Source organism: Triticum urartu, chromosome 5A (genome assembly GCF_056163025.1).
Source record: "Triticum urartu cultivar PI428250 chromosome 5A, HENAU_Tu73, whole genome shotgun sequence".
In the NCBI taxonomy this organism is placed as follows: Eukaryota; Viridiplantae; Streptophyta; class Magnoliopsida; order Poales; family Poaceae; genus Triticum; species Triticum urartu.
Window position 1 is genome coordinate 612,214,815 of NC_141877.1, and position 26,013 is coordinate 612,240,827.

At 44.6% G+C, this 26,013-nt stretch overlaps 1 protein-coding gene and 1 pseudogene across 1 annotated transcript; one reads left to right on the forward strand and one right to left on the reverse strand.

Moving 5' to 3' along the window:
• Positions 1 to 10,132: 10,132 nt before the first annotated feature.
• LOC125511047 (UDP-D-apiose/UDP-D-xylose synthase) lies at positions 10,133 to 19,535 on the reverse strand. Its single transcript, XM_087524651.1, is given in 16 exon segments — positions 10,133 to 10,467; positions 11,276 to 11,498; positions 11,598 to 12,118; positions 12,561 to 12,645; positions 13,144 to 13,377; positions 13,760 to 13,868; positions 13,950 to 14,106; positions 14,687 to 14,822; positions 14,903 to 14,995; positions 15,092 to 15,130; positions 15,132 to 15,194; positions 15,280 to 15,410; positions 15,501 to 15,615; positions 15,708 to 15,766; positions 16,713 to 16,749; positions 19,506 to 19,535. Coding segments are annotated over 10 exon segments (771 nt in total). The 3' UTR covers positions 10,133 to 10,467; positions 11,276 to 11,498; positions 11,598 to 12,118; positions 12,561 to 12,645; positions 13,144 to 13,377; positions 13,760 to 13,868; positions 13,950 to 14,038.
• A 2,872-nt stretch (positions 19,536 to 22,407) lies between these two features.
• On the forward strand, positions 22,408 to 25,761 carry LOC147973351 (protein FAR1-RELATED SEQUENCE 5-like; annotated as a pseudogene).
• The last annotated feature ends 252 nt before the right edge of the window (positions 25,762 to 26,013 follow it).

Sequence of the window (26,013 nt, forward strand, 5' to 3'; positions counted from 1 at the left end):
TCCGGACGATTCTAAATCGCAAACCGGATACGTGTTTACATTAAACGGTGGAGCTGTCAGTTGGTGCAGTTCTAAACAAAGCGTTGTAGCGGGATCTACATGTGAAGCGGAGTACATAGCTGCTTCGGAAGCAGCAAATGAAGGAGTCTGGATGAAGGAGTTCATATCCGATCTAGGTGTCATACCTAGTGCATCGGGTCCAATGAAAATCTTTTGTGACAATACTGGTGCAATTGCCTTGGCAAAGGAATCCAGATTTCACAAGAGAACCAAGCACATCAAGAGACGCTTCAATTCCATCCGGGATCTAGTCCAGGTGGGAGACATAGAGATTTGCAAGATACATACGGATCTGAATGTTGCAGACCCGTTGACTAAGCCTCTTCCACGAGCAAAACATGATCAGCACCAAGGCTCCATGGGTGTTAGAATCATTACTGTGTAATCTAGATTATTGACTCTAGTGCAAGTGGGAGACTGAAGGAAATATGCCCTAGAGGCAATAATAAAGTTATTATTTATTTCCTTATATCATGATAAATGTTTATTATTCATGCTAGAATTGTATTAACCGGAAACATAATACATGTGTGAATACATAGACAAACAAAGTGTCACTAGTATGCCTCTACTTGACTAGCTCGTTAATCAAAGATGGTTATGTTTCCTAACCATGGACAATGAGTTGTTATTTGATTAAAGGGATCACATCATTAAGTGAATGATCTGATTGACATGACCCATTCCACTAGCTTAGCACCAGATCGTTTAGTATGTTGCTATTGCTTTCTTCATGACTTATACATGTTCCTATGACTATGAGATTATGCAACTCCCGTTTACCAGAGGAACACTTTGTGTGCTACCAAACGTCACAATGTAACTGGGTGATTATAAAGGAGCTCTATAGGTGTCTCCAAAGGTACATGTTGGGTTGGCGTATTTCGAGATTAGGATTTGTCACTCCGATTGTCGGAGAGGTATCTCTGGGCCCTCTCGATAATACACATCACTTAAAGCCTTGCAAGCATTGCAACTAATGAGTTAGTTGCGGGATGATGTATTACAGAACGAGTAAAGAGACTTGCCGGTAACGAGATTGAACTAGGTATTTGGAATACCGACGATCAAATCTCGGGCAAGTAACATACCGTTGACAAAGGGAACAACGTATGTTGTTATGCGGTCTGACCGATAAAGATCTTCGTAGAATATGTAGGAGCTAATATGAGCATCCAGGTTCCGCTATTGGTTATTGACCGGAGACATGTCTCGGTCATGTCTACATTGTTCTCGAACCCGTAGGGTCCGCACGCTTAAGGTTACGATGACAGTTATATTATGAGTTTATGCATTTTGATGTACCGAAGTTTGTTTGGAGTCCCGGATGTGATCACGGACATGACGAGGAGTCTCGAAATGGTCGAGACATAAAGATTGATATATTGGAAGCCTATGTTTGGATACCGGAAGTGTACCGGGAGGTTACCGGAACCCCCCGGGAGCTATATGGGCCATGATGGGTCTTAGTGGAAAAGAGAAGAGGCAGCCCTACATGGGCCGCGCGCCCCTCCCCTCCCTTGGTCCGAATAGGACAAGGAGAGGGGGACGGCCCCTCTCTCTCTTTTCCCCCCTCCGCGAATCCTATTCCAACTAGGATTGGGGGGGGATCCTACTCCCAGAGGGAGTAGGACTCTCCTGGCGCGCCCTCCTTGGCCGGCCGCCTCCCCCTCCTCTAGTCCTTTATATACGGAGGCAGGGGAACCCCAGAAGAACACAAGTTGATCCACGTGATCTATTCCTTAGCCGTGTGCGGTGCCCCCTTCCACCATAGTCCTCGATAATATTGTAGCGGAGTTTAGGCGAAGCCCTGCTCAGTAGTACATCAAGATCGTCACCACGCCGTCGTGCTGACGGAACTCTTCCCCGACACTTTGCTGGATCGGAGTCCGGGGATCGTCATCGAGCTGAACGTGTGCTAGAACTCGGAGGTGCCGTAGTTTCGGTGCTTGATCGGTCGGATCGTGGAGACGTACGACTACATCAACCAAACGCTTCCGTTGTCGATCTACTAGGTATGTAGATCATACTCCCCCTCTCGTTGCTATGCATCACCATGATCTTGCGTGTGCATAGGATTTTTTTTTTGAAATTACTACGAAACCCAACAATTAGCACCCGTGTCAATCAACCAGTCAGGAGAATGACATACTGAAAGAATAGTGGGAAATATACCATACCCAGCATCCTTCATGTCAGTGTCTCCAATGACAACATTAGCGGTCTTGCCGCCTTTCCCAGGATGATGCTTGTCATAGCGATTAGGGCAACTAGGAGCCCAATGATCAGGATCCCCACACACATGACAAGCACCTTTCTTCTTGCCATTCTTCTTCTTGAAGTTCGTGTGTTGCACAACCTTGTTCTTCCCATCAAACTTTGCTTTTCCATCAAACTTGCCCTTGTTCTTGAACTTGTTGGGCTGGAAGTTCTGCTTCTGTACCACATTGGCACTAGATCCTCCCTCAATACCTCGAGCTCGTGTGTCCTTTGCTCTCGCCTTTTCTTCCACATCAAGAGTGCCAATGAGATCCAGGACGGAAAACTCCTGCCTCTTATGCTTCAACAAGGTAGCAAAGTTCCTCCATGAAGGAGGAAGCTTAGTGATGATACCTCCGACAACAAACTTGTCCGGTAGCATACAACTGAAGTGCTCAAGTTCTCTAGCAAATGACTGTATCTCATGAGCTTGCTCAACCACGGAGCGCTCTTCAGTCATCCTGTAATCATAGAATTGCTCCATGATGTACAGCTCAGTGCCAGCATCCGAGACCCCAAACTTGGCCTCGAGTGCATCCCACATATCTTTTCCATTATCAATTGACGCATAAGCATCAACTATGTTCTCACCAAGAACACTCAAGAGAGCAGCCTTAAACAGAGTATCCATTTTCTGAAAAGCTTGTGCCTGTTGAGCATCAAGCTCTCCTTCAGGTTTGCCGAGAGTGGCTGTAACACCCTCGATGCGACTATAGCTCCCACGTGTCGAGGCGCGACTTAGAGACATAATCGCATTGAAGGCATATGTCGCAAGTTAGGCAATTTTCACAAACATCCCATATAATATGAATAATAAAGGGGAGAACATAGTTGGCTTACACTCGCCACGTCAATCAAGTACATAAATAACATTACATCATCCAAACACTCATGGCCCGACTATGGCGCCAAAATAAAAGAGAACCCAACATGCGACACGGTCCCAATCACCCCCAACTGGGCACCACTACTGATCATCGGGAAAGGAAACGTAGTATCGTTGAGATTCTTCGTCGTACTCCCACTTGAGCTCACACGCGTCTCCTGGAGCGGAATCATCAGGCCCTGCATCTAGTGATATAGTAATCTGTGAGCCACAGGGACTCAGCAATCTCGCACCCTCGCGATCAAGACTATTTAAGCTTTGGGTAAGACAAGGTAAAATATGAGTGGAGCTGCAGCAAGCGACTAGCAAGTATGGTGGCTAACTTATTCGCAAAGGAGAGCGAGAAGAGGAGGCAAGCACGAGCGAGAAGAACTAGAGAACAACCTGCGCAAACATTACTCCAACACCGTGTCCACTTCCTGGTCTCCGCCGAGAAGAGGCCATCACGGCAACACACTCAGTTGATTCATTTTAATTAATTAAGGTTCAAGTTATCTACAACCGGACATTAACAAATTCCCATCTGCCCATAACCGCGGGCACGGCTTTCGAAAGTTCAATCCCTGCAGGGGAGTCCCAACTTAGCCCATGACAAGCTCACACGGTCAACGAAGGAATAGACCTCCTCCCAAGACGTTCCGATCAGACTCGGTATCTCGGTAACTCAAGACACCTCGACAGGTTAAAACAAGACCAGCAACACCGCCCGAATGTGCCGACAAATCCCGATAGGAGCTGCACATATCTCTTTCTCAGGGCACACTCAGATTGTCCTAGGTATGGGTAGGCCAGCCCAGAGTTGCCCCTGGTGGCCACCGGTAGCTGACAGGTGGACCAACACTCAGAGGAGCACTGGCCCGGGGGGGTTAAAATAAGATGACCCTTGAGTCTGCAGAACCCAAGGGAAAGAAAAGGGCTAGGTGACAAATGGTAAAACCAAGGTTGGGCATTGCTGGAAAAGCTTTAATCAAGGCGAACTATCAAGGGGTTCCCATTATAACCCAACCGCGTGAGGAACGCAAAATCCGGGAACATAACACCGATATGACGGAAACTAGGGCGGCAAGAGTGGAACAAAACACTAGGCGAGAGGCCGAGCCTTCCACCCTTAACCAAGTATATAGATGAATTAAGATAACATAGCAATATAATGATATCCCAACAAGTAAATAAAAGATGTTCCAACAAGGAACGGCCTCCAATCTTCACCTGCAACTAGCAACGCTATAAGAGGGGCTGAGCAAAGCGGTAACATAGCCAATCAACGGTTTGCTAGGACCAAGGTGGGTTAGAGGTTTGACATGGCAATTTGGGAGGCTTTCAAGCAAGTGGTAGGCATCGTAGCAATGTCATATAAAAAGAGCGAGCAAACTAGCATAGCAAAGATAGTAGTGATTTCGAGGGTATGATCATCTTGCCTGCATAGTTGTTAGAGTTGACTGGATCCTCAAAAGCAAACTCAACAGGCTCCTCGTTAGAGAACTCGTCTCCCGGCTCTACCTAAACAAGACAAACAAGCAACAAGGATACAATCAACCACGTGCAAGGATCAAGCGATATGATGCAATGATGATATGCTATGCGGGATGCGATGCGGGATGCAAAATGCAAGATATGACAGGAAATGCATGAACCTGGCCTCAACTTGGAAATCCAAGGGTGCCACTGGAAAGATGAGATGGAATCGCTTGAAAACGATATAAAGAACGCCGGAAACGGAGTTACGGTTTGGAAATGGCAAGCGATTCAAATATGACACCGGTCTGCGATTTACAGCAAGTAGGCATCTAAATGCAATGAGATGAACATGCTACAGCACCCAAACATGACAACAAAATACGTGGCAGGGCTGCACACAAGATGCTTAACAAAAGTCTAGCACTGAGCTACGGCCAAATCATCCATTAGGAGATTCAAACAAGCATGGCAAAAACGCAAATGGAAAACAGATCTCAGACTTAGTGAAATTAACACTTGTCTGGAATTTCAGATCATATAGCCCTCTTCGGAGCAACAAAACAACATGCTAAAGGACCTGAACATGACAAAGAAAGACATGGCATGGAGCTACTCAACAAGCTTAACAAAAGTCCCTTAGTGACCTTGAGCCAAAAGGGATCACAAAATATACTAACAAGCACACGAACATAGCAAAAACATAATCAGTTTTCAGACTTAGTGAAAACTGGGACATGCTGAAACATAACTCACGAAGGCATGTTTGCGAACTCGATGCACTCACTACGGTGCAAGTCATGGCAAGGCAAGCATACACCCATAAAGAAGGCACAAAATACAATCTAGACAAGGCAAGAACAATAGCATAGCATGCACGGATCAACTACAATAACATCGGCAAAATCGCAAACAAGTTGACGATCTGCCCAGATTCGCAACGAAGCAAAAGTAGAGCTCGATTGAATCAAGCTAGGGTGCTCCATAATTGCAAACAAAGACATGGATGGATAGAGCACTACAAGATTATCAAAACTCCCTTACTGATCATCCTCAAAAGAGGCACGGATCACTAGGAAACAACAAGAACATATGGCATCATGAACTAAACAATCCCAGGACTTAGTGAAATCACTAAGTCCCTGAAAACAGGATTAGCAAGTGCACCACTTTGCAAGCTTGCACAAGTCACCACACACATCCTAAAAATACATGAGTTGCACCTCCAAAAAGATGACAAAACCCTTAACAAAATATATGTAGAACTCACGGGCATAGCATGCACACAATAATCATGGCAAAAATGATAAAAGTGCTAAACGGAGTAGCAGATCTGACAATTAACTCAAGTAGCCCTCTTCTAACAGCATTTCGGGCATCAAGATGAGCTCAAAAGAAAATGATGCAATGGAATGAAATGATGTACTCTCTGAGATGAACATTTTGATATGTTATATGCATGAATCGGAGCTACGGATGCAAAGTTATGGGGCCTCGAACAGGAGCATATGAACTAAAAATTTTAAGGACTTAGTGAAAAAAAACTACCCTCAGATCAGATCTAGGGTTTCGGGGCACGCGGCCCGAGGTGGCGGCGGCACTGTTCACAGCGGCGGATCCGGCGCTCGCCGGCGACGAGGACTCGCCGGAGAGGAGGGAGGGCCGGCCGGAGCGGCGAGACGGGAGGAGGCGGCGGCCGGCGTCGCCTGGGGCCGGCGATGGCCGGGGCAGCGGCTCGGGCGGCCGGAGGCGGCTCAGGCGGCGGCGACGGCGGGGAGGCGGCGGCGGCTGGCGCGGTGGCGGCGGGCGGCGGGGCGCGGCGCCGGCGGCGGAGAGAGGCGGCGGGGAGCAGCGGTGCGGTGGCGCGCGCCGATGGGCCGCGGGGGCCCTGCCTGGGCTCGGCGGGCCGGCGCGTGGAGGGAGGCGGCGGGCGTATGGGGAGGCGCCACGTGGCGGCGGGGAGCAGCGGACGTTGTCCGGCTCCGCCCGGACACGTCCGGCGGTGGCGGATCTGGGATTTTTAGGGTTAGGGGGGGAGAGGATCCGCGAATTTGGAATGGGGGGTGTATATATAGGCATAGGGGGAGCTAGGAGAGTCCAAATGAGGTGCGGTTGTCGGCCACGCGATCGTGATCGAACGCTCTAGAACATGGAGCAGAGTTTGGTGGGTTTTGGGCCAAATTGGAAGGGTGTTGGGCTGCAACACACACGAGGCCTTTTCGGTCCTTCGGTTAACCGTTGGAGTATCAAACGAAGTCCAAATGGTATGAAACTTGACAGGCGGTCTACCGGTAGTAAACCAAGGCCGCTTGGCAAGTCTCGGTCCAAGCCAGAAATGTTTAATCCCCACACACGAAAGAAAGCTAGAAATGACCACCGGAGGAGAACGGAGCGCCAGAATGCAAAATGGACAACGGGGAAAATGCTCGAATGCATGAGACGAACACGTATGCAAATGCAATGCACATGATGACATGATATGAGATGCATGACAACGATAACAACACACGGAGACAAAACCCGAACCCGAGAAAATAAAATAACTTAACGCCGGAAACGGCAAGAGTTAGAGTACAAATAGGGAAAGTTACATCCGGAGTGTTACAGTGGCGTCATAGCAACTCATGGTTTGAAACCACAAGACTGCTCTCACGCGCCACCTCTTATAGTGGATACCCTCAAACATAGGAGGTCTCATGGAAGCAGCAAAACCACTTGGGGTAAATTGCCTATAATAAGGTTTTTGGATTGTTGGAAATATGAGCAATTTACCAAATGATTGTATTAACAGAAATACTAGATAAAGCATGACTAATATAGTAGAGATAAAACAAATCATGCGTTCTGACAGAGAGAAGGTAAATAGTTTCTGCATATATGAACCGTATCCTATCATATCTAAAGCAGACATTATAGCAAGTAGCATATATGAAGCAGAACCTATCATGTGTAGGACAAGGACTAGAACAAGGAACTGTGGCAGAACCTTTAACAGGAAAGACAAGAACACGTACCGGACAGCAACAACAGAAGCGCTGGACTTGGGGTCGGTGTCCTCGCCTGCCATATCGTCGAGGAGGTCGTGGACGTCGGGGAAGAAGTCGTCGTCGGGGAAGTAGTCATCGGCGACCGGATCGTCCATGATGAAATAGCCAATAGTCGCGCTGAGCGCTCCCAAAAACCTTATCACCCTTCTCCCGTACAGGACTCAAAAGGTGCGGTCTCGGAGGCCTACTGTTCGGACCTGCGGTGCACGCCGCAAGACGGGATCGGGAAGAACGTAGCAGCAGCGCAGTGGTCGGAACCTTGTGGCGAGAGGCGCTTCGTTCGAATTCAGTGTCCACTACAGAAAATGTTTCAACTCCCACGTGACCTTTCGTATACCCGTCGTGCGTGGTAAAAATTTAGATATCGGCTCATTCCCGCAACCCGCGGCGCGGCCCGGCGGAGGAGGAGCGCGCGTGGATATCCCTCTTGTTCTCGTGCTTGTACAAGTGGAGAAAGAACCTCCCTTATAAGGAGGTCCAACTCCCACTAAACTAGCAATGTGGGACTAAACTTTAGTAATATCCCTTACCTTGCACAAATGGACTAAATGGGCCTATAGGATTTATTACGAATTTCTGAAATAGTTATTGGGCTGCCCAAAATAGCAAAATAGACTAAATTCCAGCGTGCCATAGCCATGTTCTAAGAAAACACATACTCGTCCCATCCACTTGGCCGTGTTCGTTCATTGAAAATATGCAACAGGCTAAAAGTCTGAAAGAAATCGACGGCGCATTATTCCTCCCCTTCGTGGGCAATGTATGCTTTTTGCTCAGAGATCCCGTCGCTCGATGTTTTTTTTTCCTTTTTGGGAACATCGTGCGCTGTTGGCTGGGTCGTGTGGCCACGATCGAAGTTTGGAGCACATTGGGACTTAGCCGTGTAGGGAGATAAAAATCATGCATCTACATAAGAGGACGATGGGGAAGAGGGCATGCCAGTGCTCTGCTCTACCCGTGATAGCAATGCACGGGAGACTAGTTTTTTTTCTGGACTCTCCTATATGTTGCGCTTTGCAACGAGTAGTCGGCGATTCACACAGGGGGCAGCCCACCTAGGCCGGCCCATGTGTGGTGGCAGTGGCACCGCGTAGCGAGGTAAAAGAGCACGCACTAGCTGGGAATGGAACCCAATTGCTCAAAAGATGGACTGTGCGTCTGTGATTTGTCAACAGTTGCGCAGAATGCGTCAAATAGGGATTTCGTTTTTTGCTTCCAGGAACGGGTTTGAGTGTCACGGCCTGCTTGGCTCGGCCCGCTCTTACCCATCGTGTGGGCTTCCATTCATGCCCATCAGATCGGTATCATTCATTCGCCTCCAAAAAGAAAAAGAAAAAAAGATCGGTATCCTTCATCAAAAGAAATAAAATCAGACAGCTGCCCTGAATCTGAAGAGTTGGAAGTCTGAACTGAGGGCCAGCTTCCCGTCGATTCATCACCAGCAGCCGACGACGCACCACCAGCAAGCAGCCTCTGTCTCTAGTCCGCACCTATCCTCCGGAGCGGCAGAGATATATGCATGTTGTGCAGCGCCGCGACCTGAATGCGAATGGGAAAACCGTTGGGCCGAAGCAAAGGCCGGTCGAGGGAGGAGAGGAGTTATGGACGCGATGCCGCGACCAATCTGGATCGTCGTCGTCGGCGGCGGCGGCAAGTGCAAGCGTCCGATATCGCCACCAAGGGGCCTGCATGTGCATGCATGGTAACCGATCAGCGACGACCGGGCCCTGTTTTTCTTTTTTCTACTACTCCCTCCGTTTCAAATTACTCGTGATAGAAATGGATGTATGTAGAATTAAAATACATCTAGATACATCTATATCTGTGATAAGTAATTCGGAACGGTTGAAGTATTTTCTTTTGTGATGAGGGACTGCAATATTCTGCATGCTAACAGTGGCTTATCGGTCAACAATCTCCGTAGCTGAATAGTGTAAGTACCTACTCCTATACTAGTAAAAAGCCCGTGCGTTGCCACGGGCTAACTAACAAATTATACTTACAACAAGAAATACGCTAATAAAAATGTATATACAAAGAGAAATGTCATGTGATATGGGAGTCAGACAATTGACATGTGATGATATTTCATGTTTGGGATGTGGTATATAAATGCATCTCATCATCATCTTTCTCTCCCCCTCCCTCTCTCACAATCCTTTCTTCGAATGTTTCTCATGGGGCGAAGGCATAATCATTGATATGAAGTCATTAAAATATCAAATCACCACAACCAACAATCTATCATCTGCTGCAAAATTGACACCTATGCTTATCATACATACCAGAAAAAACAACTATGTTGCAGTCGAGATAAAATTTTGGAAGCACATTTCTCTCAAATCAGTATTAATGGATCAGGTATTGACAAAATGATTCTATTAGTGTAAAGGAGAGCAAATGATATGGCACACAGACACCAATCTATTCAGGAGTGTTACATTAATCAGAAAATTTGTTCAGCACATGGTAGCTATATAAATAGTCCAAATATCATTCATGTTGACAGAAATTAGCAATGCTCACAGCTACATACGAAATTGGCCAAAGACAATTTTCTAGCATCTTTTTTTTATGGGATTTTCTAGCATCTTTCTATTTTTACACATCGTCGCATGCCAAGTTCCAAAGATTGAACTTAATAAAGACATGCCTTCACGTCCATGCAGGAGCTTTAGTGTCGATCTGGCCAATAAATTGCTCCGATGCTGGCGAGGAATCTTCCGCTCGAGCTTCTGTAGACACAGATCTGGCCTGGACCTCAAGTTCCAAATAAGAAATAATGAAAAAATCATAATAAATGGCATGTCTGGACCTCAAGGGCAATTAACACAAAACAACGGATAATTGAGAGGTTGGGCAGTGCCGCTCCTCTTTGCGGCAACATGAGGGTCTATTTACATGGGAGAGATATGGCATGTTACACTAATATCAAGTAGAAAGACATGTACCCAATTTACATGGGAGGAGTCATGTATAACAGAAAAATATCTAAAGCTGATGAAGACCTGATATGCTTGACAACTTAAGGGATATTTGTATTTGGTTCTCAATTTACTCAAGCTCCTCCATGCTAAGTGGACACAGATTCTCACCGAAATATTTCTACGATAGGGAGGGCTGATAAGTTGGATCAACAGTGCAATATATATACAGAAATTGTAACCTGAAAACATTGTATACTTGACATGGATATTGCAGAAGATAAGCATCAGACCAAGTTGATATAAGAGGTGTGCGAAAAATAACAACGCACATACACAAGGGATAACCAACTAATTATGTGACTATTAAAATGAAACATCACGTGTGCAATAATCTAAAGTAGGTGGTCGCGGACATACACATGCGCAATAATCTGAATATATACAATGCATAATTGGAAGCGTTAAATCCTTCCAATGGGTTGGCGTTGCACATCATAATAATTACTCAACGTATTAATCCTTATCATTGATGGCCGTTGATGCACAATAAACAGAGCTGAGCATGGCAAGACCACATGACTGAACTACACCTGTCATGATTCATCGACAAATGCCTGAAATGCTACAATAAGGTCACTTACCCAGTCATGTCAGGATAGCATGCAGTGATCCACTCCTGGGATCATGCTCCAGTACAGATACTTGGTCGACAAAACGATTGATGTAGTCCAAGAGTCTGTTGCAGAGGGTTCATCTTAACAACGTTGAATTGAAGGGAGAAGACATGGGAAAGCTCGATGTCCCTCAGGCACCCGGTTCTCCATCTCTATATGGCATATATGAACCTGCCATCCGTTGAGTATACTGCGGAACGTACCACCATCGTGGAACACAGGCCATCCATCATCAACAAATTGTGATGTTATTCAAGTCATGGTCGCAACAAGCTGAACTTACTTTTACCTGTACTTTATCCTGGGACAAACTTAGACAGGGGGAGGGGAGGCCTGACAGTGATGCTGATCCGGTGTTAGTGCCTTGCAGCATAACTTGAGGTGGCGGCGGCTGACGCTAGGGTAGTCGACGAGGACATCGCAATTGGGTTGCCACCAAAACAGAGTGTGGATAGCTGAATATCTGTGCATCAACACATCACTATTGAAGACACTGACAGACAAACCTCTAATTAGCAGTTGAGCGGGTTCATGCCTACGAGCCTTACAGATATACATGCCTCTCCATCCTCGCCACCTACAGCCCATAGTGATGCCCCAAGCCCACCAACAGTGCATAGAACGTTGGTCGCGCCCCCCTGCCATCTACTCCTTCACGCACGCCAGAAAGTCCCAAGCCCGTCTGAGGCACTGGACGAAACGGCTGTGTGCAACGACTGCACTAAGGGCCATGGTCTCGACCTAGAGACCATACCCACTGCCTTGGCTTCATCCTTGACTTCATCCTCCTTGTCGGTAAAAAGATTCTTGCTGAAAACATCTCACAACTGATTAGTAAGTTTGGAAGCCATGGCACTCGAAAATCCAATGGCAACCAATATACATGATGCTAGAGACTGAAGTACAACCAAGGCTTCAGATTGCAAATAAAATAAAATAAAATGTGCTCCATAATTTTAGCTAAAATAACAGGAAAAGGTATTATTAGTATTTTTCGCATTGCCAGTAATGTATATGCTTGTAACATAACCACACTCTCTTCAAAAATTAACACATCACTTGCCATTTTAGAAAGTTTTGAGTGATACAGGCATATAAATATAAGACTTAACTCAATTGCCAATAATGTGAGCTACTGGTTTCTTTTTTTCCAGACCGGTACTGAATAAGCTTGACTGAACTAATGGATAGTGTGATGCATTCCCCAATCATTTGACTTTGAAATTTCAGAAATGGGAAGATTATAACTAACCAGTTGAAAGAAACTTCAGTCAAAGATGCCAGTACAACTCCACTGAAAAAGGGTACAAGAGAACCTACTGCAGTAAATAAGGTGCCTGCAAGAACAGAACAACATAAGTATCTTTTTCTGCGCATTTCATTTGTCAGTACGGACATATATTATAACACTAAAAGCCTCTTCTGCTGCTCCATCAATAATAGTCCAGAAACAGCAAGCAAGTGAACAAAATACAGTGATGTGTGTGTAGATTGTCAGGATTCATCATTGCATCATTTTCTCTGGATACTACAAATGCATGCACATGATATTGATATGCCACCATTTCTGCAATAAGCGCCATATTTTCAGCTATCCTAAAACTCAAAAAATACATAAGCTCGGAAAATCCATGAAGGAAAGAAAACTCAGAAAATACAGAAGTTCTAAAACATGCTGGCTTGTTCATACTAAATCAGTACCCACCTTTTACCCATCAATACTACTTGTTTATTTTGACGAACTGTCAAACCTGTAAGGAATTTGTTTACTTCTATAAATTACAGAAATAACATTATGAAAGATGCATTGAGGTACAGAGTTATAGGTAACTAACATAAACAAGTTCTTCTCCTTGGTACACCACATTTATTAAGTTCAAGGACAACTCAGAGTGAGATGTGTCGTGACATGAGCTTGTGACTTCATAAGCACGTCTTGGTTGATGTCTTTGCGAGCTGAGAAGAATTACATCAGCAGATCCATAAGTGAACTTGATTCCCTTGCCAAGGTATGTGCGATGAATGTGACGATTAAGAAAGTTGATTTAATAAGCCTTTCCAACAGGAACCTAAGCAATGCAACAACAGGGGAGGAACAACATTTAGGTTGGTGATTTAAAGATGATTGGACGAGCCACAGAAACCACTTGCACTAATAATATATCAAACACAATGCAGAAACCACTACTGTATGAGCTGTACTTTAACTGGTCCTATCCAAATCAATTTCATGTGCAGATAACAAGTGAAATTTAATATAATGTCTATTTCTTATCTACTTATAGCTGGGAAATCCTCTGCAACATGTAAAAAAATGATGAAATATATTATTCCATTATGCAGCTGAGATGTGTCAAGTTGAATGAAACTATATGAATCATCTTACAACAGGTGTACCCCTTGTGCTTGTAAGAGGGAAAATCTGAATAAATTATCTTACAGCAGGTGCACCTCTTTTGCTTGTAGGAGGGAAAATATGAGTCCCAGTGCTACTGCCCAGTATAACTGCTACAACCTCTTTTGGATCGTCATAATTCCTCCGGAAGGATGTTCAGAGAACCTGTAAATTTTTGCATAAAAATGTTAGATATGCTGACGGTGGCGCCTCCCAACAAGGCAGGCAAGGATCATGAATCCATACAGCCTCCTGTATGCCCTCTTGTGCATGACGTCGTCGTCCCCGAGCTTCAGCCTCTCACAACTGGAGCCCTCGCTGCTTCTCCTCACTGGTCACATGCACGGCTTCCCCTCCAGGGGCAACATACTATTGAACAACATCGACGACTTCCACCTTGCAACTGCAAAAGAACACATCCATCAGCAACAAAGAAATCTTCAAAATTCCTCAACTAAAGCATATGAGTTGTTTTCGGATCGAGCAAAAAAAAAGGGAAATAAGAGAAGAAAACAGAGTGCAAGAACATTACACTTTCATACATTAGACAACAAGCCATACACAAAGAGTAAGCACAGGATCATAATAGGCATGCTTGAACACTTAATAAAGTAGCAGGAACATGATTTATTAACCATATAAGAATTTTTCTCACACATGTAATCTACAATCTGTGTTGAACTGCAGTGCACATAGCCTCTCCATATATCCAGAAACAAAGCATCATCAATAAACTTTAGTATAATCCCATCCATCCAAATTTACCCGATGACAATAAATAGGTAAAAAAACAGCTGGGCTAAGCCCTCAGTTTTCTTTCGACAAACCACTTAATAAAGAGGCACACCAGGATGTGGTCTGCACACCAAGAAGATGGTGTGGAGGTAATGTGGGTGCAACCCCGTTTCTTTCAGTAGGCAGCTTGCAAATGTGGATAATGAAAGGCAAAACAAACACGGTGTTGCGTGGAGTGATATGCACACCTAGCTGCTTGTTGATCAGGGTCATGTCGGGGATCCTCTTGTCGCTGTCGTCATACCCTTCCCCGTAGAATTCTTTCGCGCTCACGTCGATCACAGGCTCCTCCTGCGGGGGCTCTCCTGAGACCTTAGCGTAGACCTGCAGATAAATGCAAATCAACGATTCAGAAGAGACAGAGTAACGGAACATACAGTTGCTATTGCTGGTTGATGGCATACCTCTGTCATCATTTCGGCCAACTCCCTAACAGTGACTTCATTGTCAGGATTCCCAACATTGAAGATATGACCATTGGCTCGAGCAGGGTTTTCCTTTGCCACAAGAAAACAGAGATTTAAGTTTCACTGATGCGGTAGACACTGAGGAACGCCAGAAAAACAGATCAGACATAAACAGAGAAGACATACAATCATCAAAAGAACAGCTTCGATGGCATCCTTGATGAAAAACAAAAGTTCTCTGGGACTCGCCGCCATCGACAAGCTTCAGGGGCTCTCTGCGGAGGAGATTCTGCACATCCATTGCCAAGGTATATCTTGTAAGAAAGAAGACTGAACACAGTGCAATGAAGGTATTCAGGGATACGTTTACATACGTTGCTAAAGCAAGCCAAAACCCGAGGAACACCCTCGCTAGGACCATCAACACCAGGAATAAAGTCCATCCTTGGCCCAATCCAATTGACAGGTCTCACAATCGTGAATTCAAGGCCATTTCTACGCCTTCAGCTGGGGGAAACTCAAATGTACATGGTCAGAAAAAGTTTAAGGGTGCTACTAATGGCACAATCAACAAGTTATAAGTTCTTCCACTCACCAAAAACAAGCCTCTCGATAAGCTGCTTTGCGCACGTGTAGGACCATCTCTGTTTCACGATTGGACCAAAGATGCAGGGTGACTCATCTTCTGTCAACACATAAAATTCAGCTTCCTGTTTGAAAGGTTGAAAAGCACACGGAGCATCAGCTGAACAGCCAGGTGTGATCATATGAATATGTGACATGGGAAAAACATATTACTGACAGCTGAACAAATTATTGCTACTGCTAGGCTGGGTATAGTATTGCTACGAAGATAAGAATCTAAGGACAGAATAGAAAAATTTATTGGAACTCTAAGGGTTTGGTCAGTTGAATCTTTAAATGATGAAGCTCCAACTGAACAATTTTGAATAAGAAAAGGAGTTCCTTATGACAGCACGTTTTCCAAATTACTACATCCACTTGCAGAGCAATATGCAGTGACAGGCATAAGCATGACATGATAAAGTTGCTTATTATGCACGAGTTTTGGTAAAAAATCACAACAAACTAACTTTAGAATGTTGCAAATGTACTGGTGCCCAGTCACAGTATATATGCAATTATGCACGAGTCTATGATTCTGCCGCAAGGATCAGATAGACAACAATTTGGAGCATGGTGTTGTGTGACATCTCACAAAGTGAATGAATGAATTTTCGATTGTTATAGAAAATTTCATATATAGATTTTCAATGTAAAAACGAACTTTAGGCCTATGTTATTTGTACATACAGAATGTCTTTCTTGGTTCTCAAAGAGGTTCAGTAACCACCCTAAGTAAACAATCGAACATGCCTTGAATCAGTTTACCGAAAATATTGCAGATCGGAAGTAAGTCCATCCCATGTCTTATCAACTGCAAAAAGATTCCACAGACAAAACTTGCAAAAAAACGGTCACCCTCATATCCACTGTTTCATATCAAGAATCTCCTCAAACATGTCATCAGACAAACCATTTTTGGTTCAGTTTGAAGGTACATGGCCAAAATGAAGACTACTGTGATATAAAAGGAAACAAATACATCATAGAAATGACATAGGAACACTATGCATGCTCAACAATGATATGGGTCTGACATATGGAGTTAGCAGTTTCCCTAAAACAACAACTTTCTGAATATTATTGTCTCACCCATTATGCCCATAAAAGGAAAGAGAAACCTTATGTAAACAAAATATTACAGCGAACAAACACAGAATTTTTCAGAAAAAGGAACACTTACCAGGAAACTTCCAGTCCTTGAAGAAAGGATAACCTTCCTACAAATACACCATCTAATGCAGGTTCATACAGTTTTCATTGTGCACAAATGATGCAACATGCAGATTCAAGCCAATGCGACAAAATGTCCAGTTAACTTAGAGCTATTTACATATCGTTTACTTAAGTAAAAAAACTCAAGTTATCTTGCTGCAGGCAATCTACTCAATGCTGATCACACAAATAATAATGTCTGAAAGCACTTAGGAACAGCCAGACCACACAAGCATAAAATTGTGTAACCAAATAGACATCAGAGGGGAGGGAACATTTTTCAGAAATACCTCATTAAGTTTCACAGTTATTATGTGAGGGGTAAAGGACCAGATGAACCTACAAATCAAAAGAAATATCATAGTCAGCACAAAAATTGTTCAAAGAAGATGATCAAATTAAAAATCATGTAACCGAACATATAGAAGAATCTTCTTATAAAAAAAATCAGGAAACCGATCTTTTGTCTTATTATATTCAAAGAGCTCTGTCTGAATGACACCTCTATATTGATAGGCTGCCCTGTGCATATAACTAACATAAAGCATATGTACACTTCCCACCTCCTTTGAATGTCTGCACTACTGCATCCTATTTAATTCCTTTAGAACGTGGATAAATACTTATAAAGTTAATGGTCACATGCCTTTTAAACGTGTGAATTCACATGTAAACCAACTAACCAAGACGGATGCAACCAAAATTACCCAAGGCATCTAGTTGTTTCTTTTAGGGCTTAGGGTGTGCAAGTGGAAAATTCATGGAATATATGCTTGTTCCCATGAAATTGGATTCGGACTCAGGTTTAAGACGAACTTGCATCGCTAGAGACTTCTCCAACTCCTTCAAAGACTCCTGCAACTTTTCCTCAGGGGCTTCACCATGCCACCAACTTCTTCAGGTGCCAACAACATGAACAGATAACGGGGTGGGAGGGGGAAGGGGACAGAGATGGAGGAGGGAGAAGGGGAGAGGAGAGAAGAGGGGGAAAGAGGAAGGGGTGGAGATACCTGTGATAACGGGGAGGCGGCAGTGCGGGACGGGAAGAGTCGCCGCCGGCGGGCAGGATGAAGAGCTGGCGGCTCCAACCCTAGCTTGCACGTGAGAACTGCATCCGTCGCACACAACCAGGGCATCCATCGTCTGCCGTCGTGCTCCAGCGAGCCGGCGACCGAGGGTTTCCTGGAGCGGAGGTGGAGGCGACCAGAGCTGGCGGCGGTGCGGCGCCGAGGTTGGGGCGACGGCGAGCTCGGGCGGTGAGGCGGCGGGGCAGAAGCTGCAGGAGACGGCGGCGGGGACCTCGAGGCCGAGCTCAGGCCATGGCTTCCCTGGCTCCAGAGGCCATGGCGGCGCCAGACGCAGCGGCGGGGCGAGGAGGAGGCCGGCCGTCGGGGAGGCAGGAGCTCCTCGTCCCCTCGATCCAGATCGGGATTGAGGAGGGGCGCGAGGGAGCGGGCGACCCGCGGGCGGCGGTCGGGGCGTAGGTATTTTTTTTTCGTAGGTTAACCGTCGTAGATTTTTTTTCAGGTGCAAGTTTTTTCCGATCAACCGGAGGATTTAGCACTGGACATAGTGGGAGCATACCGATTTTTATTCCTGGTTCGAGGGCGGTGGGGAGGAATCGAGAGGATGCAGGAGATGGGATCGAAGACGAAAAAAACTATCTTTAATGAGACAAAAATTAACCGGCGGAAACTACCAAACCGAATCAACTACAACCACCCGTATATGGTCAGCAACACTGTAGAACAGTGTACACATACAGCGGTTATCTTATCTGGATCCGGATTGCCTGCTCCCTCCCCATGCTCCTATCCGTGCTCCCACTTCATCCTACGGCTATCTTTTTCTCTTTTTCCTTTCTAATCTAATCATCTCCCCCCTGATTTTAAGGGGGTGGGGCCGGGCCTTATTTTGTCCAATCAAATCAAGCCACATATGCGGAAGCACGGATGGGCACACGGGGAGGGAGGCAAGTCTCGTCCATCTTATCTATATCTAGGCGGCCGACCCCTTTCACGTACTATTTACAATCGACGACGCAGCGGGCACGGCACGTGCACCTGTCCGAACCACGGAATCCGACGTGCGGTGTTTCCATTCCACGAGCCTGAGACAAACAAATACTAGTAAAAGGTCCGGCGCACGAAGATGAAGCAATGCAACGTTCGGCTCTGCATTGCACGCACGTGTGCCTCTTCTTGCATGCACGTTAAGCAATTCCCCTCCGGGCGTACGTATATCAAACTAATGCCTTCTTTGGATTGGAGGATTTTCACAGGATTCTCATATCAATCCTCAAGATTGTTTTCTATGGAACACATTTGGATCACAGGATTGGGCTATTAAAATTCCTCAGGATTGGGGCGCCAAGATGTTGATTCCAGAGGAATTTACGCATGAGGTCCGACCTCTGAAAAAAATCCATAGGATTGGATATGTCATGGCAATGAAATCCTCCATTTTTCCTATTCCTTTGTTTTGCAAATTCTGTGATCCAAAGAAGCCCTAAAGGACGTGCTCTTTTTTTAGAGGAAACCATATATCATTAAAGGGCGCGTCTAGGGAGCAGTCGGCTGCTCCCTAGCGTTTCTTGGCGGCCCAGCCAAATAAGGTAATTTCCTGTCCCCCGTAGTACAGAAAAGGTAAGGCCCATAGCCCACCGGCCACCAGCCACCTGTTCCTTCGTCTCGACCCAACCAACCCCCCCTCCACGCGATATCTAGTGGTCCCCTCGTCACGTGCTCTTCCTCCCCCGTACCTTGCACCCGCCGATTGCTTCCAGCTCCATTGCCTACCCCACCCAGCCATCTTCTTCTCCCCCAAGTAAGGCACAAATTTCTTGCCCACGCTCCAACAAGATCCATTAGACCTTCAGATCCCTTGTAATGGCGGCAAGAAAACCTTGAGATGACCTGCACTGCTGTCTTGATTAGTTGCTTCTCCTCTTAAATCTTCTCTGATCCGAGAAGGGAAAAACAAGAGAAAAAGGGCAGGGCTGCAATTTTAGAGGTCAGATCTCTCACCTCCTTTCGCTTGATTTTGCTGTTTCTCATTAGTATTCGGAAAAGCCAAATTGTCTGCAACTACATATAAGTCCCTCTGTGTACAAGAACATGTAAACACCTCTGTAAAAAAGTGGCAACTTATATGCATTGTTGAGGCAACTGCAACACAATTGGCAGGCAAAAGTCGTGTGTAAAAACTTGGTACTGTTGAACTAATAAGCTGTGCAGTTTTTGTTAGCAACTTATAAGTGGCAACTTATATGCATTGTTCAGGCAACTACAACACAATTGGCAGGCAAAAGTCGTGTGTAAAAACTTGGTACTGTTGAACTAATAAGCTGTGCAGTTTTTGTTAGCAACTTATAAGTGGCAACTTATATGCATTGTTCAGGCAACTGCAACACAATTGGCAGGCAAAAGTCATGTGTAAAAACTTGGTACTGTTGAACTAATAAGTTGTGCAGTTTTTGTTAGCAACTTATAAGTGGCAACTTATATGCATTGTTCAGGCAACTACAACACAATTGGAAGGCAAAAGTCATGTGTAAAAACTTGGTACTGTTGAACTAATAAGCTGTGCAATTTTTGTTAGCAACTTATAAGTGGCAACTTATATGCACTGTTCAGGCAACTGCGACACAATTGGCAGGCAAGTCGTGTGTAAAAACTTGAAAGTAACCTAAGATGCAAAAACTCCTAAATGTGGTTGCAGCATCACTACTTTATGCATTGCTTAGGCAACTGCAACACAATTGGTAGGCAAGTCATGTGTAAAAACTTGGTACTGTTGAACTAATAAGTTGTGCAGTTTTTGTTAGCAACTTATAAGTGGCAACTTATATGCATTGTTTAGGCAACTGCAAACACAAAAGGCAGGCAAGTCATGAGTAAAACTTGAAAGTAACCTAAGATGGAAAAACTCCTAAATGTGGTTGCAGCATCACTACTTTAGTAACCTAAGTTGCTTTATAAAATGTATGATGCTTTGATGTTTTAATTGTAGATCAGATTTCTCACCTCCTTTGCTCAATGTGGTAGATTCCATGTAACTGGTTTATTGAATGCTCTTGGAGATATGATGTCTGTGGTGTACCTGCTTGTATGAACATAAAAAAATGTGTATGAGAAAAAAACAAAATTTGATTGTTGAAAACCTTCAGATTTGCTAGTTGCTACATTTTTAAAAGAAAACTTTATGTACTTGAACAAAAAAGCATCATAACAGACAAGCAAAAACTTCTAAAAGACATTTGGACCTTACGAAGATATTTGATCATGAAAAAATAATGATGCTACATACATGAGTCAACTTACCTATAGAAGGTTCTGTGTGCAGCAGAAATGCTTCATTGCTGGATGTTAATCGGGAGGATGGGTGGAGCTCCAACCATTATTCTCCATTGGAAAAATGGAATGTGCATCCTGGTATAAAAAAAGATATGCAAGAACAAAAAATCTGGGACAAATCTGTGCTATGCTCCAGCATTATGAAGTAAGAAAAAAAAGAGCAAAAACACACACAAAATTTAAAAACAGGTGCTAGTAGGAGGTAAATCTTGCCATAAGATACAGTAATAAAAAGTGATACTAGTGAACATGACAGACCATGTCACTCAACTAAAGTACTGATGTTGCTCCTATTCCTAGTTTACTTTCAACTAAAGTAGAAGTATCCCATTGCATTCTTCATGATATTTGCATGATGAATACACTCTTTGAATAAGAAGCTGCCCGATGCAACGATGACTTGTGCTTCATCTATTTGCTTCAACCTGGTGATTTGATGCCTGCCAATGATTAAAAAAAGATTAGACAAAAATGTTGTAGCACAAAACTTTCATGCAAAAAATTATACAGTGCTTGTCCCCATTTTTTAAGAAGTATTAACTGCTTGCCTCTTCTCAAATATCTTTTCATGGTGTTAAAAAATGCAGGTTTGGAAATATGATTGACCTAAATGAAGTACCAGAGGAAAATATGCCAGAGTTTGCCTTTGTTCATGACATGAATATACTTGATCCTTTATATTGCACACAACAGAGCATCCCACTTGGTGGAGCTGACAATGCTGAGTTTGTGGCTGAATCTCCCAACCCTGTCGCTGCACACAATGCTTCGGCACATGTGGTGCAAACTATGCGTACAGATATGGGTGCAACAGTCGAAGCAACTACACATCCAGCGGCAGCAACAGAGACGGATGAACACACACTTGTTGACACTAACACCGGAGGTGGAACAGGTGGGACTGTTGGAAATAGTTTGGCAGGCTTGGTTGGTGAAAATGATGACGAGGCATGGTCACAGCCCAAGGAACCTTACGTGGGGATGAGGTTTGACACTTTGGAAGGTGCAAAGGAGCACTACAATGCGTATGCTCTGCAGCTTGGGTTTTCCATCAAAATGAATACAACAAGGAGAACTGGAGACACTCGTATGTTAGTAAAGCAGCAATTCGTTTGCAACAAGTTTCGAAAACCTACAAAGGACGATGGAGGTGCAGAAAAGCCCCCTGTCCTAGACAAAATTATTGATCGGGCAGAACATGTTGACGAAGATGATGATATTGTCTTTCTTGATGATGAAAGTAAGTTAAAAAAGAAAAGCAAGAAACGAAAGCGAGATAAAATAATTCAAACTGGTTGCAAGGCCAAGATGATGGTGAAACTAGTAGATGGTCGTTGGGAGGTGGTGTACTATGTTGGTGAGCATAACCATAAGTTAGTAGACAAGCCATCTTTGAAGAAGTACTTGCGATCGCACCAAGGGATACCTCCAGAAGAAAGGGCATTCCTAACACATCTTCACAACTGCAATTTAACAACAGGTGAAAAAATGATCACTAGCTTGCCTGTGTTTTTTGTCTAAGTTGCTGAACACCAATTTTATGCTAGCCTGCTGGTCTTTTTAAGTGTGGTATTTGGCTCTTGCCCTAAGACGTGTTAAGTGATTCAATACTCTGCTCCTTTACTGTTTTTTGATGTTTCCTTTGTTACTGCTGGGGCTTGATTAGGTTAGTTTTGTTGAGCAATTTGCTTGACCATGAGTTTGGTAGTTGCTCGACAACATGGTCCTAAACTAGATTAGTTTTGCAGAGCAAAGTTGGAGGTTTACTGTTAGTACTTGCTCAAAGTGAAGGGCACAACTTGCCTGTGCTTGTAAGCACTCATTCCCCTTGACGCTAAAATGATATGTTAGTAGGCACTAATTAGTCTTGTTGTGCTAGTTGCTTGCCCAGGTGTTAGCAGTTGCTCAAAACATGTCCTCAACTTGCCTGCACTTGTTGCACACTTTTCATGTATTAGGTTGTGTGAAAAAAATACAAGTAGGACTTTCCCTGAATAATCAAAATGGTTTGTGTGTGCACATATATTAGTCTAGCTGTACTACTTGCTTGATCATAAGTTAGTACTTGCTCAAACCATGTCCTGGGCTTGCCTGCGCATTTTCACATGTTTTCGTGTGTCTGAATTGCTGCCTATAAACTACTTCTCAGTGCCATGCATAAAATCTGTTAATTTATGAAAATGATTTTTTATAAACTACTTTTCAGGGCGTATGATGCATATTATGTCAGACTTCTATGGCACAGAGCTGATCGTCCCCTATGGTACTAAGCACATTACAAACCTGAAGACAATGTTAAACAAAGATGCCACCAAAGAAGGAGATATGATTGAGACAGTTGCCTACTTCAAAGATCAACAAAAAGATGATCCAGACTTTTTTTATAAGATAAAGTACGATGAGGAGGACAGGGTGGAGAACATTTTCTGGGTTGACGGTGCAGCTAGGAAAGCTTATGTCGAGGCTTACCACGATTGCATCTCGTTCGACACTACATACATGACTAACATGTACAACATGCCCTTTGCCCCATTTATTGGAATTAATAGACACGGGCAGTCGTTCATGTTGGGTTGCGGCTTTGTTAGGCAAGAAATGGCATCAAGCTTTGATTGGTTGTTTGAGACGTTCCTTGAGGCAATGAATGGTATAGCACCAACCAACATCATAACTGATCAAGACATTGCGATGACACAATCAATTAAAAAGATGTTTCCTACGAGTGTGCATCGTTGTTGCCGTTGGCATATAATGAAGAAGGCACAAGAGAAGCTTGGATCAATGTTGGCACGAAACCCTGGTTTGTCGCGTGATTTCAATGAATGTGTTGACTTCAGCATGACACCAGAGGAGTTTGAGACAGGATGGAATGCTCTGTTGTTGAAGTATGAGGGTATGCTTGACACCCACTTTGAGAATCTATATAACTACCGAGGAACGTGGGTTCCTTGTTACTTCAAGCACCAGTTCTTCCCTTTCTTGCAATCAACCCAGCGCAGTGAGGGGTTCAACGCTGTCCTTAAGCGATATGTGAACCCACATAAATCAATCTTGAACTTCGTGAAGCAGTACCAAAAAATTCAAACCCACATACTAGTGCGAGAAGGTGCCAAAGACTATAGAACAGAGCATTTGTAGACTGAACTGTGGTCGTCTTACCCCATTGAGAAGCAAGCTTATGAGGCCTACACCAGGGACTTGTATGTTAAGTTTCGAACAGAGTTTGTGTTGATTGCGAGGTACAATGTACGGCCTCATGGTTCTAACTTGTATGAAGTTTACCCCAACCAGGAGTGGGTTGCGAAGTATGGATCTAGAAGCTACTACGTGACATGTGAACCAAGAGCTGAAGACTATAGATGTGAATGTTGCAAAATGGACAGGGATGGCATGCTTTGTTGCCATATTTTGAAAGTTTTCACACAACTGGGTGTCAATAAAATCCCTGAGAAGTACATCATTCGCAGATGGACTCCACTGGCAATACCTGATGCACCACCTGCTCCTGATCATGAGCCCGATGAGTTGCCAGAACAGTCAAAGAAAGAGATACGACTTTCAAACATGCAAATGGATTTTGCCAATCTTGCCCGCGGAGCTAGCGCATCTGATGCTGCTACAGACATTGTAAAGAAACATATGCGTGCAGCACGACAAGAGATTAAAAACCTGAAGTTGTCAAGGGAAAAAAAGACAGCGACATCATCTAGTATCAACCCTGGTGGGCCTCCATCGCCGCCTAGTTCTTCAGTACCGCCAGGAAGTGGTAACCCTGCTACGTCAAGTAGTCACAAGGCTAATCGACCTGCACCACCACCTAATGGGCATGTGCAAGCACCACCTGGTCCAAGAACTCAACAACCTACTTCTGCACCGCATCAAAAAAGTGCCGCGACGAAAGTTCCTAGCCCTAACACTTCTCTGCATGAGCAAGCATCTTCAGCAACTGCGCCATTTCAAAAAGGCCCCACTCCAGTACACTACGGCCCTGTGCCAGCAAGTTGGCGCCCTCCACCTCCATCGAGAATGCCTGCACCCAGGATGCCTGCACAAGCAACAAGGATGTGTGTTCCTCAACCCCGGGGGCCCATACAACAACCTAGAGATCCTACTCTGCAAAACAGAGACCTTGCTCCAGAAACCCTGTCTCCTGCCACACATCCTGCCCGAACTGAACAACGGCCCAGGGATCCCAGAGGGTATGCACAACAACACAGGCCACCAGCAATTGTGTATCTGCCGCCAAACACAAGTACTACTACTGGTGGGCTAATGGCATGGACCGCCGCGCAAACATTGAACTCGCTTAGTGGTTCTGGACAATATGCCATACGCCCAACATTTTCCCGAAAAAATGCAGGCCCACTGTTGGTTCCTTCTCCACAAACTACCAGTGATGAACGCGTGCAACTAGGGGTTGCGTCACGGGGCAAAGAACCTGCCATTCCTGAAGGTGCTCCTGTACTTGATCCTGATCTTATTTATCCTACTCCCATGGCAGACCCTACCATTCCTAGAGACCCTCCAAAATCGACAAAAGGAAGAGCGAAGCAACGGAGAATTCAATCAGCTCTAGAGCTGCACCCCAAGAGGAAAAACAAGTGCAGTTATTGTAGTTCTACAGAGCACAATTCAGCACTATGCAAGACGAGATTGGTTTGATGGACATCGGGCAATTTTGGCAAGTATTTGGGTATAAGATTCTGCAAAGAAAGAATGCTGGTAGAACGCGTGTGTGGGAACGAATTTTTTGTTTATGAATGGGATGTTGCTACTTTTTATGTCTATGACTTACCTTAGCCTACCTGTTATCTATCTAAGATTTTATGGTTATGATGTCTTAATGGGAGAAAGGTTCTTTTTGAAGTTCAACCTCTGCTTTTTATTTTGGCAATTAGGGGCTTGTCTCCTTTA